General features: G+C 48.9%; 1 protein-coding gene across 1 annotated transcript; it reads left to right on the top strand.

Annotated features, from left to right (window-relative positions):
* Nucleotides 1–888: 888 nt before the first annotated feature.
* Nucleotides 889–11,535, top strand: LOC149331093 (iris-like). The gene is made up of 5 exons (XM_089556323.1): nt 889–1,135; nt 3,204–3,435; nt 5,724–5,913; nt 7,648–7,863; nt 10,919–11,535. The coding sequence occupies exons 1-5, from the start codon at nt 921–923 to the stop codon at nt 11,491–11,493; spliced, it is 1,428 nt and encodes a 475-aa protein (XP_089412449.1). The 5' UTR covers nt 889–920; the 3' UTR covers nt 11,494–11,535.
* The last annotated feature ends 3,086 nt before the right edge of the window (nt 11,536–14,621 follow it).

Here is a 14,621-nt window from a genome sequence, read left to right as displayed (position 1 = left end):
TACGTGTCGAGAACGTGATAGCATGTACCGGCAAGGGCGCCCTGGGCACCTCCGGGCCCGAATATGCCAGTGAAAAGGACCCCGACTGGAAAGGCCGACCGGCTCCCTTAGACGCCAATGTATTTGTTAGTTGACAGTTCGACTACTCCTGACCGATGCCTGACGCAAGTTACCATTAGCACTTCGGTTCTGGATCGCCCCAGATTCGGCAGCGACCAGTCCTGCTCTTGTGCGACAATTTGGGGGCCCACACTCTTTTCGCCGAAAACGCCTCACCGGTAAAAATAATGTTTCTCCTCTTCAAGCACCACGCTTTTAGGAGCACTTCCTGGTTGCTGATGTCGCAATCTGTCGTCATTTGCTGTGTGGTAAAATCTTTCCCGTTCAAGACGTGTAACGTCACCTCGCAGTACCATAGACCTATTGACTGATGACAACGCCGCGTTTTTTCAGGGATGGGATTCATATGATCACCGATTATAGCCGGGTCAGTGATCAGTTCTGCCGACAGCAACTTTAATCCGTCTCGTCCGGTAAAGACAACTAGTAGACTTTTTTGAAGTCAAAGTCAGTATATATTAATTTCTTAAAGGCGTATTTCTAGTGAATTTTTAATGTATTGTGATCTAGTTAATGTATATTTTTAGTATATGTTTAATGTATGATACATATACTGAGCGGGCAAAAGATATATTTTTGACATTTAAGAATGTTCAAAATATTACTCATAGCATACTTATAAAGCATTCGTGTTGTAATTTAAGCATGCGGAAAGAAAAATACAAAATAAATATGAAATCAATACATGTTGTAAATGCATTTTTAGCACAGCCTTTTTTCGCTAAGGGCCGCGAAGAGGAAGAAGTCGTGCCTTCCGCGAAGCCAGTAGGTGCCAATTGCCCCGAGATCAACAGCACGCCATGAAGGGCAGCAAGAAAGACAAATCCCGAGCGAAGGCGCCAAGGTCATCGGTGCAGCTCACGTCTTCCCACCTACGGCCGGAAGACACGGGCGGCGGAAAAGCCTCAAGGCCCGAGCAGAGAGCCCGCGTCGAAGAAGAATCCGGCCGCACGACGTCGCTCTCCGAGGCCGAAACGTCTTCAGCCGCTCGCGACCAGAATCACGGAGGAGAAGAGTGGGTACAGCGCTGCGTACTTGCAAAGCAACTTTCGTGCACCCCACACCTCCCACGTTAGGCCTATTTTGTCCCGGTTGAACATGTCTTGCACAGACCTAAAAGAGTACCACTTACCTCGGAAAGAAAGATGACAAAATTTCATATGACCTCAGAAAGGAATGAACTGGTACAACGCTTTAATTTCAGATCAGAAGACCTGAAATGTCGGCCTGCTTAATTATTGCAGAAAAAAAAAGTAACTGCCAGATCTCGTCTTCCTCCTGGGCGAACGACATCCTATGAAAGCGCTCACTCCAGTACCCTCATAGTTGAAGCTCGCGTCGACAACGTAACCCCACAGGTGGCATTCTAGAAGGTGTCCCCTTTTTTATGCGAAGCATACTACTTTAGCTACCACTTCAGCCCTTCACCGTGGTTATGGGCCTCCAAATCACGTGATACATGACGTCACACCACGTGACACGATGACGTCACTACATTACAGAAACGGGGGCCCACCTCGCGCCGTCGCTGTGGTTGTGCGCCTCCAAATCACGTGATACATGACGTCACACCACGTGACACGATGACGTCACGACAGTGGAGAAACGTGGGGCCCACCTCGCGCCGTCGCTGTGGTTGTGCGCCTCCAAATCACGTGATACATGACGTCACACCACGTGACACGATGACGTCACGAGTGGAGAAACGGGGGCCCACCTCGCGCCGTCGCTGTGGTTGTGCGCCTCCAAATTACGCGACACGATGATGCTTCGCATTCTCCAGGCTTAACCAAGTTAATCCTCAGCCATTTTTTTTTATTCTCATTTACCAGGAGGTGAAAGCAGGAATTTTAAGGCACGGCATACTACGGCAACAATGTCTGCCCCGGCAGAAGTCCTGAATATGCATATCGTTATACAAAAACAATTCGAAAGCAGGAGGAGGTTATAAAGTAAGGGAGGTTATAAAGATAGGGAAAGGCAACTGTCGCCCTCTGCGTGGACACCTATACACCTGAATGACACCTCGGTCATGTTACACAAACCTTCACTATTTATGGCGCCCACAGGCGGAACACATATTAAGGTGACACTTTTTTTACGTATTCTTTATCGCCACCATCATGGCATTATAAAGGAGCCGGCATCGGGGGTCAATGTCGGTCCAGTCATTGCGAGGTGCGACAAAATATAAATATTCTGCACATGATTTCCCTGCTTTATTACCTAATTCCTCAGAGGTGAAATCGTTAGTAAGCATACCTGTTCTGGCTTCGTGTTTCGGTGCATAACACGAGGTCATCGGTTCGATTCTCGGACGCGGAAACCGCATTTCTATGGAAGCGTAATACAAACACATCCGTCTGGTTTGTAGCGGAAATCTCCAATGGTAATTATTTTTTCACGCATGAACAAAATTTTGTCCAAAACGGAGCAACGGTAGGAAACTAACATCGTAGCATCAAGCTTCGTTTAATGTAGCAACATAGCATAGTGGGCGAGTTGGTATTGCATCTTTACGGAACGAAACAGCGCAACTAAAACGAAGGACCAAGAAAAAGAGAGACACGAACACATTTATATGTGGTTTTCCGATTAAAACAGTCAGTTGTAAGTCAGCGCGTGTTCGTGTCTCTCTTTTTCTTGGTCCTTCGTTTTAGTTGCGCTGTTTCGTTTCGTTTAATGATTCGTCGAGACCAGGTATCTATATTTTTTTATTCTTAAATGATTCACATGGCACTGAATCACCGAAAAATTTCGATTTATCATAGGTGACAAAAACAGCATGCATGAAAATGGAGGAGCAAGTGCTACTATGGAGGCACTGATTTGAGTACTATTATTTACTTCGTTCGTCTATTGACCCAATAGAGCGCCCTATAGAGATACAAACAGCGCTAAATTGGCCTGAAACTAAGAAATCAATGCACACCCCCAAAATAAACTTTCAATTCGCAACGTGCACAGTTGTGCACAAAGCGCCTGACAGGTTGAAAGCACGCCAAGGAGTTTCTCGTGATCAGTGAACACGTGTTTCGGTGCCCCTTCGACTGAGGTGTTAAAAACCAGGCCCCCCTGTTCAGGCCTCTGCCGGACGAGGCCGGCATTCACGGTGCCATGCTGCAGTTCGCTGTCGACGTGTACCAGGAGCTGAGCGCAGCCGCGGTGGCCAAAGGCGGAACAGCCAACGTGGTCTTCTCTCCGCTCGCCCTGCAGACCACGCTAGCCCTGATGCTGGCCCTGGCCGAAGGCTGCACCGCCGAACAGATTGCGAGCGTCCTGCACCTCCACTGCTGTTCGAACGAACACTTCCAGGTGGGCACTCCTGGCAATAGCTCAGGGTACGGAAGCCCGGTTGCACCCGGAAGGGGCACTCTGTCGTAGACTTTCTACGATGTGCCCCAAGACCAGCATGGCCGTGGAGCTATGGAATTGAAAGATATTAGGTGGGCGCTTGTTTCTGGTCATGCGACTAGTGTTTTTCGTCAGGCAGCATAACATTGTCCATTTTGTTGTGTGTAATTCACGGTAGTACTGTCCTCTTGTTGTGTATGTCTTGGAAGGATGCGTGTTAGCAGACACGCAGTACTCGCTCCTGCATGTGAACGAAAAGGAACCAGAAAAAAAAAGAAAGATGGGAAACGCGAGGGGTCTGAAGTCCGTCACTTTGATTAATGTTTCAAAAACCAAGCAGTCTATGGTAGCAATCAAATAGAAGAGACGAACTTAGTTACAGCAATTGTTGGAGCTATTTGCTTGAGAGTAAGCGCCGGTGCACAACTGTTCACAATACTCTACCCTCTGAGACGCGTGCTAAGCTGAGTTCATCATCATCCTCATCAGTCTGACTACGCCCACTGCAGAGCGAAGGCCTCTCCCACATCTCTCCAACTAACCCTGTCCTTTGCCAGTTGCGGCCACCGTATCCCCGCAAGCTTCTTAATCTCACCCGTACGCCTAACTTTCTGCCGCCCCCTGCTACACTTGCCTTCTCTCGTAATCCACTCTGTTACCCATAAGGACCAGCGGTTATCTTGCCTTCGCATTATACATGCCCTGCCCAAGCCCTCTTGATTGCGACTTGAGAAGCTGAGTTAACGTGGAGAAAATATTGGCCCCACTGAAATGACTAACGTAGCTAGGCACGGAGATCTGAATCGCTCAATTGCCCCAAGCAGTACAGGTGAAACGTATTGGCAAATGCCGGTCCTACAATGGACCAGAGTGAAGCCATCCATCTGGAGTATTGGGCCGATTGCCTGAGCTGCTTGGGGCGTGAGCGACTGCTATTTTTCGTTTATGGTCGCTAGCAGACGTGCAGCCCCAGCGCCCAATGCCATTTAGAACCTCTAACTGTGGTCACTATACTAGCGTTAGAGACCGTTCCAAGGAACGAGGATCTCTCAAGGCAACCTGCGACGCACCATTTGGATTCTGTCGCCTCTGCCCATTCCTGTTGTTGCACGAGGCCTACTGCGAGAGAAACTGATACCCGTATCGCCTGCGCACTGTTAAGTTGCTGGACAATATTCAATGCGCTCGTCACGTCTGTTCACGAACTGTACCGTCGTGGGTGACTTGTAGCACTTCATGCCATTGCACCCGTGTTTTCGCGACAGGCACGAAACACTGCAGCGAAACCTGTGAAGGTGGGTTGGGCCACTAGACAGCATCTCGCAGGTTGCATGCCATGAAGGATCAAGGACAACATACCCAACAACTCTGGGCAAAAGCATTTTTGAGCCGGAAACTGTTTACGAACGCATTGGGTTCATATAATGCAAGATTTCAATATAACTGTCAATATACCTACAGATCACGCGACCGCAGTCTTGAATTTCTCTTTATTAACATGTTTGCTATTGTCGAAAAACGTTCCCTATTGGTTTTCTGTGGCGGTCTCAACTGCTGCCATAGAAAACCAATATACCAATAAACCAACCAAACCAATAGAGAAACATTTTGCTACATATCAGAAGAATGGACCAATAAGTTCAATGTTTTCTTTACAGTATCTTACAATTTTCCAATTTTCATAATTATTCCCCAAGAATGTTGCACATGTAGAGGCCGGTGGTCTCTTGAGCCACTGCCAGGAGATGCAATCTTTTAAAATAAATAAAAAACCGCGGAAAACGCCGGACAGACAATAATTAGGCGGCACGCCATATTGGTTCAAGAAGAACAGCGCGAAAAGACAAGGACCACAGGAAGATACACAAAGACAAGCGCTGCTTGTCTTTGTCAGCGCTTGTCTTTGTGTATCTTCCTGTGGTCCTTGTCTTTTCGCGCTGTTCTTCTTGAACATGGCATACCAACTCGCCCAAGCATCAGTCCTAACGCCATATTGGCTACTAACCCATTCTTCTATTCCATCAGCCGCGATTCATATCAGTTGAATGATTTGATATCCAGGGCGGTGTGTCATCCACATATTGGTCCTGCGTTTCGATCCGTTTTTTTTTTTCGTTATTAAAGGTGTCCAACTTTCCCAAGATTTTCACTCTGGATATGGGTAGAGCAAGTGGTCACGAGGCTACCTTAAGGTTAACCCCACCGGCATGTTATAACCTTCCCTAATGAGCATGCACGTACACACGCAGGCGTACATGCGTCGCCGCACCTGCAAGCTTACCGGCCTGGCGGGAAACCTCGGCTACTTCTGTCTGAACAACAAGACGCGCTTGATCACCAGCGGATGCATAGCGGCTCCCGACTCGGCGGACGGAGCTCGCCTTAACGAGGCGCTCGAATCGCTCAAAGTGGAGCACCACGGCGCCGATTTCGCTCAAGGTATACACATCTACTACGGTGTAGTATAATCACAGTACTCCCAGGAGTGATTACTCCCTGTAATCATCCCGAACCACGGAGTAGGGCAATTTTTTTTTTTTCAGCTGCGAAGTTTAGAGCTAAATCTGTATATCTTTCCTTTGTAGCCGTATGGCTGCGCTTTGGTAGATGCTAATGAGTCACTGTTCCCTTGTTAGGTGCTGCACAGTAGTGTCAGAACCATATTTCATCTAACCATATTTCATCTATATTTCATCTTTAAAGATTTCATCTAACATGTGCTTGTTTGCTGAAGACTGCGTAATTTACAGAGTAATTAATAACACTTATGATATCGTTCAGCTACAGACAGACTTAAATAAAACTTATGACTGGTGTCAGTCGTGGAAAATGGAATTAAACATATCTAAATGCAAATGCATGCGCGTGACCCGTAACCAGCAAACAAGCCCAGATTATTTTATTAACGACACTCAGCTGAATCCAGTCTCGTCTTACAAGTATCTTGGCGTTAATGTTTGTTCTAACCTTTCTTGGAATGCTCATATCAGGTTCATTACTTCAAAGGCTAACCGCATGCTAGGGTACGTCCGCAGGAATTTTTCATCCTCTCCACCTTCATTGAAAATGCTACTATACACTACACTCATTCGTCCGCAACTAGAGTACGCATGTTCAATTTGGGATCCTGACACCATCACATTAACAAATGAACTAGAGGCCGTGCAGAATCGAAGCGTCCGTTTCATCGTTGGAAACTACCATCGCACTGCCAGTGTAACAAAAATGAAGTGTAATCTTAAACTCCCCTTACTCTCCACTCGCCGTAAGCTTTCACGCATTTGCCTCTTCCATAAAATTTACTATCACAATCCTTGCCTGAAAGCCATCTGTGTAAAGGCACCATCTTTCATCTCGCCTCGCATAGACCACAATCAAAAAGTAGCTGTTCCACACTGCCGCACACTGACCAGCTCTAATTCCTTCCTCCCTAAAACATGTCGTGACTGGAATAATCTTTCACCCACAGCCACCTGTGTTAGCGACACTGCGCGTTTCAAAAGCAAATTACTCGCACTGTTAGAATCAGACCAATTGTGATATGTTGTTTACCCATGCATATATAGACTATATAAGGTTTCTTTTTTGTAATCCTTTTATTTTTTTACTCCTGTACTATTGTTCTCAATGTTTTCGTCCTCTGTCTCTAGCATCTTTCAATATTGTTCATATATATAGCCCTGTTTTTTATCTATTTATTGTTTTTTTTTCACTGTCCCACCCCCTCTGTAATGCGAAAGCCCTGAGGGTAAAATAAATGAAATAAATGAAATGAAATAAATATATGCTGCACAGTGGGGGCACATATGTCAGGAGTGAGTAAAGTATGGCTATGCCACTGTTGCCGAACCGCAGGGGTAAGGGCCACTCCAATCCGCAGTTGTCTCAGGCAGTTAAATATCTGTGCATCATGAACAGAGGGTTAGACGTTGGGCCTCAAAGACCAGAAGCTCCGAGAAATGCCTGCTATACCAGCGCTGCGACGCGTCTGCGGTTCCTGGTTTCGTGCAATTGTGACGTGCTTCCATATAGTGCGCTCCGGGCTTGTTCTGGTAACGTGTTTCTCCAATTGATTAATTACCTTCGCTTTCCGCGTTAAAAACGGTGTAAGAACTTTGTGGCCGTTGACAACGACTTCGTCTGCTAGTGCCGTAAGTGCTTGCTGATTTGCAGACGGCGAGGGCGTTCGCCAACGCACCAACGAGTGGCTACACGTGATGACGGCGTTCGAATGTGAGCGGGCGATATCAGAGGGCGCTGTGGACGCCCGTACGTCGCTCCTGGTGGCCAGCGTGACCTCGCTGCGAGCCGCCGACTGGAAGTGGAAGTTCCGCCTCAGGGACAGCGTCACGGGAGTCTTCTACAACACGTCAGGAGTCGCCAAACAGGGTACTCGCCGCTAGTAGTAGTGGTGGTTATTTACTGGCACATTTAATATGGAAGGTAAAAGAATGTTTGCTGCCCCGGCATCTGCTATCGCAGCTGGAAGCACCTGAGCTGGGACAGCGAAATAAAGGATAGCAGGCAGAGTGTAGAAGTGAAAGAAAAGGCGTGAGGGGATAGTAGAAAGGACAGGGGAGCGCCGCTATTGGCTTTGTTCGAAAATTAAAATTATCTTTTGATGCATGCTTTACACGGCCCCCACCCCCCTGTATAAGTGTGCCCTGTACCCACTTGTAATGCATGCCCACATTTGGCTCATGATCTGTATGGCTCAGGTTACCTCTGCCTTAAACCTGGCCAAATAGAATAGCTTAAGTTTCTATGAAGTTGAGCCGTTTTGTTTAGACAACAGGTGACTGCAGTTTTTGGTCACGACACACGAAAACGACGTCATGTACAAAGGAGGTCTCCTATGAAACTATCGTTCAAGAATGAGGCAAGTGGCCACACAGTGAAAGGACTCGGTGACATTGATAAAGGATCCCCCAATTTGGTGGCTCATCTGAAGCTGCTAAATAGCGCGAAACCAAAATGCAACAAGAAAGAGCACACAACGACACGAGCGCTGACTTGGTTTCGCGCTATTTAGCAGCTCCCAACAAGCATCAGTTAATACAGAGCATTGGCGGGTATCTATACCGCATCAGGGACTTGTGAGCCTATACGTTCTTAGCACTTGAGCACGGAGGAAACAAAACATTGGGGACACTTAATTATATTACGCGTGGACAGTGCAGTGGTATTAGAACCAGCGGATTTTATGACACCACAACGTCGGGTTCTTTCCGTGTTGAGGCTTACAATGCGATTGCATTAAAGCTTCGGGGGAAGCGTTGCGTCATGTGGCCGTCCTCCGCAAGCCGAGACCTCTTGAAGCCCGTTATTTTCTTCTTTCTTTTCTCGCTCCGGGAGAGTCACAGTCGGTCCCACGTGAGGGCCAAGGCTAGATTCTGGCCAGTAGAACGCGCCTTGTCACGTGCGGGCCAACTTTCGCTCTATTATTATATTCGACAGCATAGAAGCCTCAAAGGAGCAAAAAGCCGACGGTGATCGTCCGGCATCGTCTAGTAAAATCGTGATTGGCTAGTGCACAGTGGCATCACTATAGTGATACCACCAGAGCGGAGAAATCCCATTGGATGCAGGAACATGACGTCAATAGACTGGAAATTGTCACCACACCTGAGAATGTCCACTGGTTAGAGGAAAGTGACGTCACCTGGCCATAAGTGACGTCAGCAGACCAGACTTGTCTGTGTAAAGCCTCTGGCAAGTGGTGTATACGTGTAAAAGCTCGAGAAGAGCAATCTGGGCCTCAGAAGCCCCACCAGTCACTCCAGACAAAGGCATCAACAGCTTGGAATGCTGTCGCATTGCCAAGACAAAAAAATTGGCAGAGGCTCAGCTTGGTTAAGCCCGAAAATTGCGAAAGCAACTTCATCCGTTTCTTCAGCCCGCATCCGCCGTGTCGGATGAAAAGGAAAGTGCACGGGCCTGCCTACTGGCTCCAGCCGAGCCACCACCTCTGCCACGTGCAGATAGAAAAGAGTGGAAAGATATGAGAAAAGATAAACACCACTCATTAAACTTGGCCCTGCACTTGTAGATGCACCCACATCAAGCGATGTTGACCGGCGTGCTCTCCAGGCTGCTGCATACGCACGTTGTTTAGCTAGCCATTCTTCCCGTTCTTCATCTGTTTCTTCGGCGCGGAGCCGTCGCTTGGCCGCAGCAGATCGTTCCATCCTCGCCTTGCACACATCATCCGACATAGCGCACTGAGAAGAGCGTAGCTGCATCCCCCCCCCCCCCCCCCCCCGTTTTATCCCGCTCTAGCGAGCGCCCTCTCTCGGCAGCGGCGCAGCCGGCGTGTATTGCTGTACCTCCACCATCAATGGCGCGAGCTGGGGCCCCGGCTCTCAGTCTGTCGTGACGTCACCGTGGTGGAGCGGCGCAGCTGTCGTGTAAGGCTGTACCTCCGTCATCGATGGCGCGAGCTGGGGCCCCGTCTCTCGGTCTGTCGTGACGTCACACAGCCACATGACACGCCGCTGTGTAAGGAGGCGCCACGACCATCGATGGCAGAAAAGTGCAAGCAGTATTGCTTTCGCAATAATAAAGTAGGTGTCCCTGCGGTTTCTTTGACTGCGCTTCCAACTGAATTGGCGCTCCTTCCTGAACTGGCTGACAGTGGTAATCGGGGCTCGTTGATTAATTTGTAGCATTGTAAAGCGCTGGTGTTGTGTGTTTATTCGTTCTTTCTGCCTTTTCCGTTGGTCCCTCCCGATTTTTCCTTCCTCCATGCACCTGAGTTTGGCAAGGCGTCCTTTGACATCACAGTGCTTTAATTAATTTATCCCTTTCGTATCGCCAATTGCAACTGGAACTGGTCGTCACGGATTTCGGTATGACCGATTTCTTCCTGGCACCCGGCAGTGAGCGACATGTTGTTGCTCTTTAATTAAGGAAAAGTTCTTAAAGGAAATTCATCGAGCTCATAAAGGAAGGAAAAGTAGCTTGAAACTACCGAGTCAGGAGCGCAGTCACTGAACCGAAGCAGCTCAAACGGAAAAAGTAAATATCAATACGTCTGCCATTCGGTCATCTGTACGCTCTTATGTATACTCAAGCTTAGTAATTAAAGCGGTAGCAGGTATGCAAAGAAGCGGATTACTTTACGGCATAGAGGACATACAAACTCTTTCTCATTGCAGTGGTGACAGTTTCAGGTTTACTAACTTTGATGCTTTCATATCTGAGGGGACTGAAGAAAGTAGAGGAGTAAAGAACATTCCGCTTTAAGCACAGTATCATCATTATGTTTTCAAAACGTGCATTGCGGAAAATCACGAAAAGGAATCTCACAAACACTTTTCTTTATTTTTCGAGCGGTGCAGTGAGGAGCTGCGCTGCTTACCTCAGGCATATGTCTGTAAACAGGCGAGAATTCTGTCTCGTTAAAAGCGTTGTCTGTCCTCTCCCTCTCCGCATGTGAAAACAGTGACCATGATGTGCCAGCGTGGCCGCTTTCCCATCGCCGACTTCGCCGAAGACCTGGACGCTACGGCTCTAGAACTCCGATACAGGCGCTACAAGAAGTCCATGGTCTTCATTCTTCCGCGCGAGCGCGATGGCCTAGCCGCTCTGGAGAAGGCCCTTACGGGTCCCAAGCTCCGGAGCTGTCTGGAACAGCTCGAGGACCGCGGATGCGTCGACGTCACTCTGCCTAAGTTCGGAGTCAAGCAGGCCTTGGATCTCAGGAATGTCCTGCCAAGGATGGGAGTCGTGGACGTGTTCGTTCGGGGACGGGCCGAACTGCCGGGCTTAACGACTGGCGCCAAAGCTCAAGACGTTATTAGCTCCGCCAGCGGAGTCGGCGGTCCGCACCTGTCTCTGGCCATTCACTGCGCTTTCGCGCAGACCAGGGAGAGAGGGCACAAGCTTGGCACGTGGACTGAGCCAGCTCGCTCCAAGTTCACTGTGGACCACCCGTTCATGTTCGTGGTTCTTAGCAGAGCCCCGGAAGCTGTTCTGCTTATCGGCTCCGTGAGGGAGGTGTGCCTTCCCTACATCTGAAACAGAAGCATTAGTTACCCACACGTTCGCGCGTTTTCTGATAGTTTGTATTCGAATGTACAGTGTACATTGTTGGAACCCACAAATTTCGTGCTCTGTATTGTTCAGCGCACGATGTCGGATGACGGTTTTTCAGAAACGATCAGTTATAAAAGTTGGTTTCAAATCTGTTGAATAGATGTGCACTTCATGATCCAACTGGAATGCTGTGTCGAACTATCGGGTTTTGCCTCGGCGACCCTTTAGCCACGTGCACCGAGATCTCACAGCTCACGGGTGTCTTCAGCGCCTCGTCTCTACTCAGACGCGGCCACCGAACGAGGCCGCGGGACTTCATACCGGGTCAACCATTGCGGCCGGTAGGTAAAGGACGTGTACTATTAATACCGCAGGTAGCACCGAAGATTGGAATAATGTTATAAAAATGTTATGCAAGTTGCAGTAAGGTTATATGTCACATTCGAATGTTACACTGACGTTAAAAATTAACATATAACGTTCTATGCTATATCTGTATTATTTTTTAACCTTGAAAGTAAACAATGTTTTAATATAGCCTACTAAATATTATTATAATGTTTGAATTGGAACGCGACCAAAACATCGTCATCCTCCCAGCAGACAAAGGGAGTGCAACGGTGGTTCTCGACCGACCGGATTACGAGGAAAAGGTCAAAACGCTCCTCGACGGCGCCGCTTACGAAAAATTAAGAAAGGATCCAACTTCGCAACTTCAGACCAGAATGAACAAACTTCTAGCATCCATCTTCAAGCACCACCGGGAATCAAAACATCTCTACTTACGCTTGATCTGCTGGAACGGCTCAGCACCGGCCTTTTACGGACTGCCAAAAATCCATAAACCTGGCGTTCCGCTGCGCCCCTTCCAGCCTACCCGTGTCCTATCGCCCCTAACAGGCAAAACATCAACGCACGTGCGAAACTCCAGCCACTTCGTCGAACGTCTGTCCCACGTTCAACTGGATGCGGACGAGTGCATGGTTTCGTTCGACGCGGTCTCGCTCTTTACCAGCGTTCCTGTGCCTTTTGCCGTTTCCGCAGCGAAGCAAGCCCTCGAAGCGGACGCTGACCTGCCACAAGGACGAGCCTGAGCCCAGAAGAACTTTGCCAGCTTTTGGAGTTTTGCCTAAGCAGCACAGCTTTTTCCTTCAAAGGAGAATTTTACAAGCAGACAAGTGTAACCAGCCGGAGGGACGACGCTTACAGCAGCATGGTCAGTGCAAGAGTGAACCACAGTTTATTGAAGGCACAGCTTTTATAGGCACGAGCGAGAGCGCTGTACCTACTGCGCATTACTGTTGCGCATCGGCGCGATGCAATCACTGATGTGCGGCACTGATACGAACACGACACGTGTCCGTTACATCCTCCCTCGGGAAAGAACAAAATGAGACTTCAATATAACAGTCACAGTTAGGGCACTTGATTAAAGTGTTCGTCATAGCGTAGCCTCTGTGGGGACCGGGAGGTCCGAGTTGATCTCACGGTGGGCGACGACGGGATGCTCGACGGAGAATTGTATCCACTTGCTGGTCGAGACGATTCCTCACCGTTTGTAGCAGAGGTCACTCTAGAGGATTGTGCACCTGATTCAGCTGGTGTCGTAGGTTGCTGTGTACGGGGCTGAGAACCCGAACAAGTGTCGTCGTCGCTGTCACTGGTGTACTGCTCCGCCGTCCTAAGCAGATGCCGGCGGTTCCGCCGCAGCATACGTTGGTGTTTGGTTTGTACCAAGTAGGATCGTGGAGCGCTTTCAGCAACGACCTTCGCTTTACGCGACCAACCAGCAGCATCCTGAAGTCGCACCGTTGAGCCTCTGTGTAGTGCTGCCAAAGGGTTTCCAGCCCTGGCTTGGTGGCGCTTCCTTACTGTAGTACGAGTCACCCTGCCGAAGTCGGGAAGGTTAGAACGAAGTCGCCTTCGCTGAAGAAGCTCACCCGGAGAATGCCGATCTTCCAGCGGTGTAGAGCGATATGCAAGAAGACCAAGCCAGAAGTCCTCCCGGGCGTCGAGGCTCTTTTTCAGGATCCGCTTCACGATCTGCACTCCTTTTTCCGCCAAGCCGTTCGACTGCGGATAACGGGGGCTCGATGTTATATGATGAAAGTCATATGCTCTGGCAAACGTGGCAAATTCATGGCTCGAGAACTGGGGTCCGTTATCCGTGCATACTTCCACTGGTATACCATACCGGGCGAACATGGCGCTAAGGGCTGCGATCGTGGTTTCCGCAGTTGTGTTGTCGAGCGTGTCGACCTCGGGAAAATTTGAAAATGCATCATACGCAACCAGGTACGACTTGCCCGCATAGGAAAAGATATCTACTCCCACCCTGTACCAAGCACATCTTGGAACGGGTCGCATTAGCAAGGGTTCTTGTGGCTGCCTGTACGCGTATTTTCTGCACGTTGCACAGCTTTCCCCACGGGCAGTGATGTCGCCATTCAGACCAGGCCAAAAAATAAGTTTCCGAGCCCTCTCCTTACATTTTTGCATCCCAAGGTGGCCCGCATGAATTCTTTCCAACATGATTCGTCGCATACTTTTCGGTATGACGACTTTAGTGCATTTCAGCACTACTCCATTAACGACAGAGTTCGTGCGAAAATGGCTTGAGTTCACCTGTCACTGGCTGCTCGTCCACCAAGCATGCTATCACAGTCTGGAGGTAGCAGTCCCGTGCAGTTTCCAGCTGTAGCGACCGCAGCGTTTCGGCGGTGTCCATGTAGCCCAAGGACTGGACGGCGTGAACCTCAACGTCGTGTGTTGCGCCAACTTTTTCTTCGCCCTGATCCTTTGTTGACCGTGACAACATGTCAGCGAGAACCAGATGTTTTCCTGGAATGTACTGCAAGACAAAGTCGTACTTTAGCAAACGCAAAAAAAATCGTTGCACTCGTGGTGGCATGTCAGCAATTTCCTTTCGTGCTATCGCTACCAGCGGTTTGTGGTCCGTTTCGATAAGCACGTTTCTACCGTACACGAACTCGTGAAACCTTTCGCAGCCAAAACATATCCCAAGTGCCTCTTTCTCAATTTGGGCATAATTCTCGGCTTGCGTTAAAACACGAGATGCGTATGCTACGGGCCTCCACTCACCATTGTAG

This window comes from Amblyomma mixtum, chromosome 8, assembly GCF_055824585.1.
Source record: "Amblyomma mixtum isolate Tamu chromosome 8, ASM5582458v1, whole genome shotgun sequence".
NCBI classification, from domain to species: domain Eukaryota; kingdom Metazoa; phylum Arthropoda; class Arachnida; order Ixodida; family Ixodidae; genus Amblyomma; species Amblyomma mixtum.
Note: the sequence above shows the minus strand (reverse complement) of the source record. Positions and strands in the feature narration are given on the sequence as shown.

Bases quoted from the DNA above. Each gene is read 5' to 3' on its own strand.
- LOC149331093 (XM_089556323.1), top strand. From the start codon at position 921: ATGAAGGGCAGCAAGAAAGACAAATCCCGAGCGAAGGCGCCAAGGTCA. The intron at 5,914-7,647 runs GTATACACATCT...GCTGATTTGCAG, and splicing joins CGGCGCCGATTTCGCTCAAG to ACGGCGAGGGCGTTCGCCAA. The intron at 7,864-10,918 runs GTACTCGCCGCT...ATGTGAAAACAG, and splicing joins GTCAGGAGTCGCCAAACAGG to TGACCATGATGTGCCAGCGT.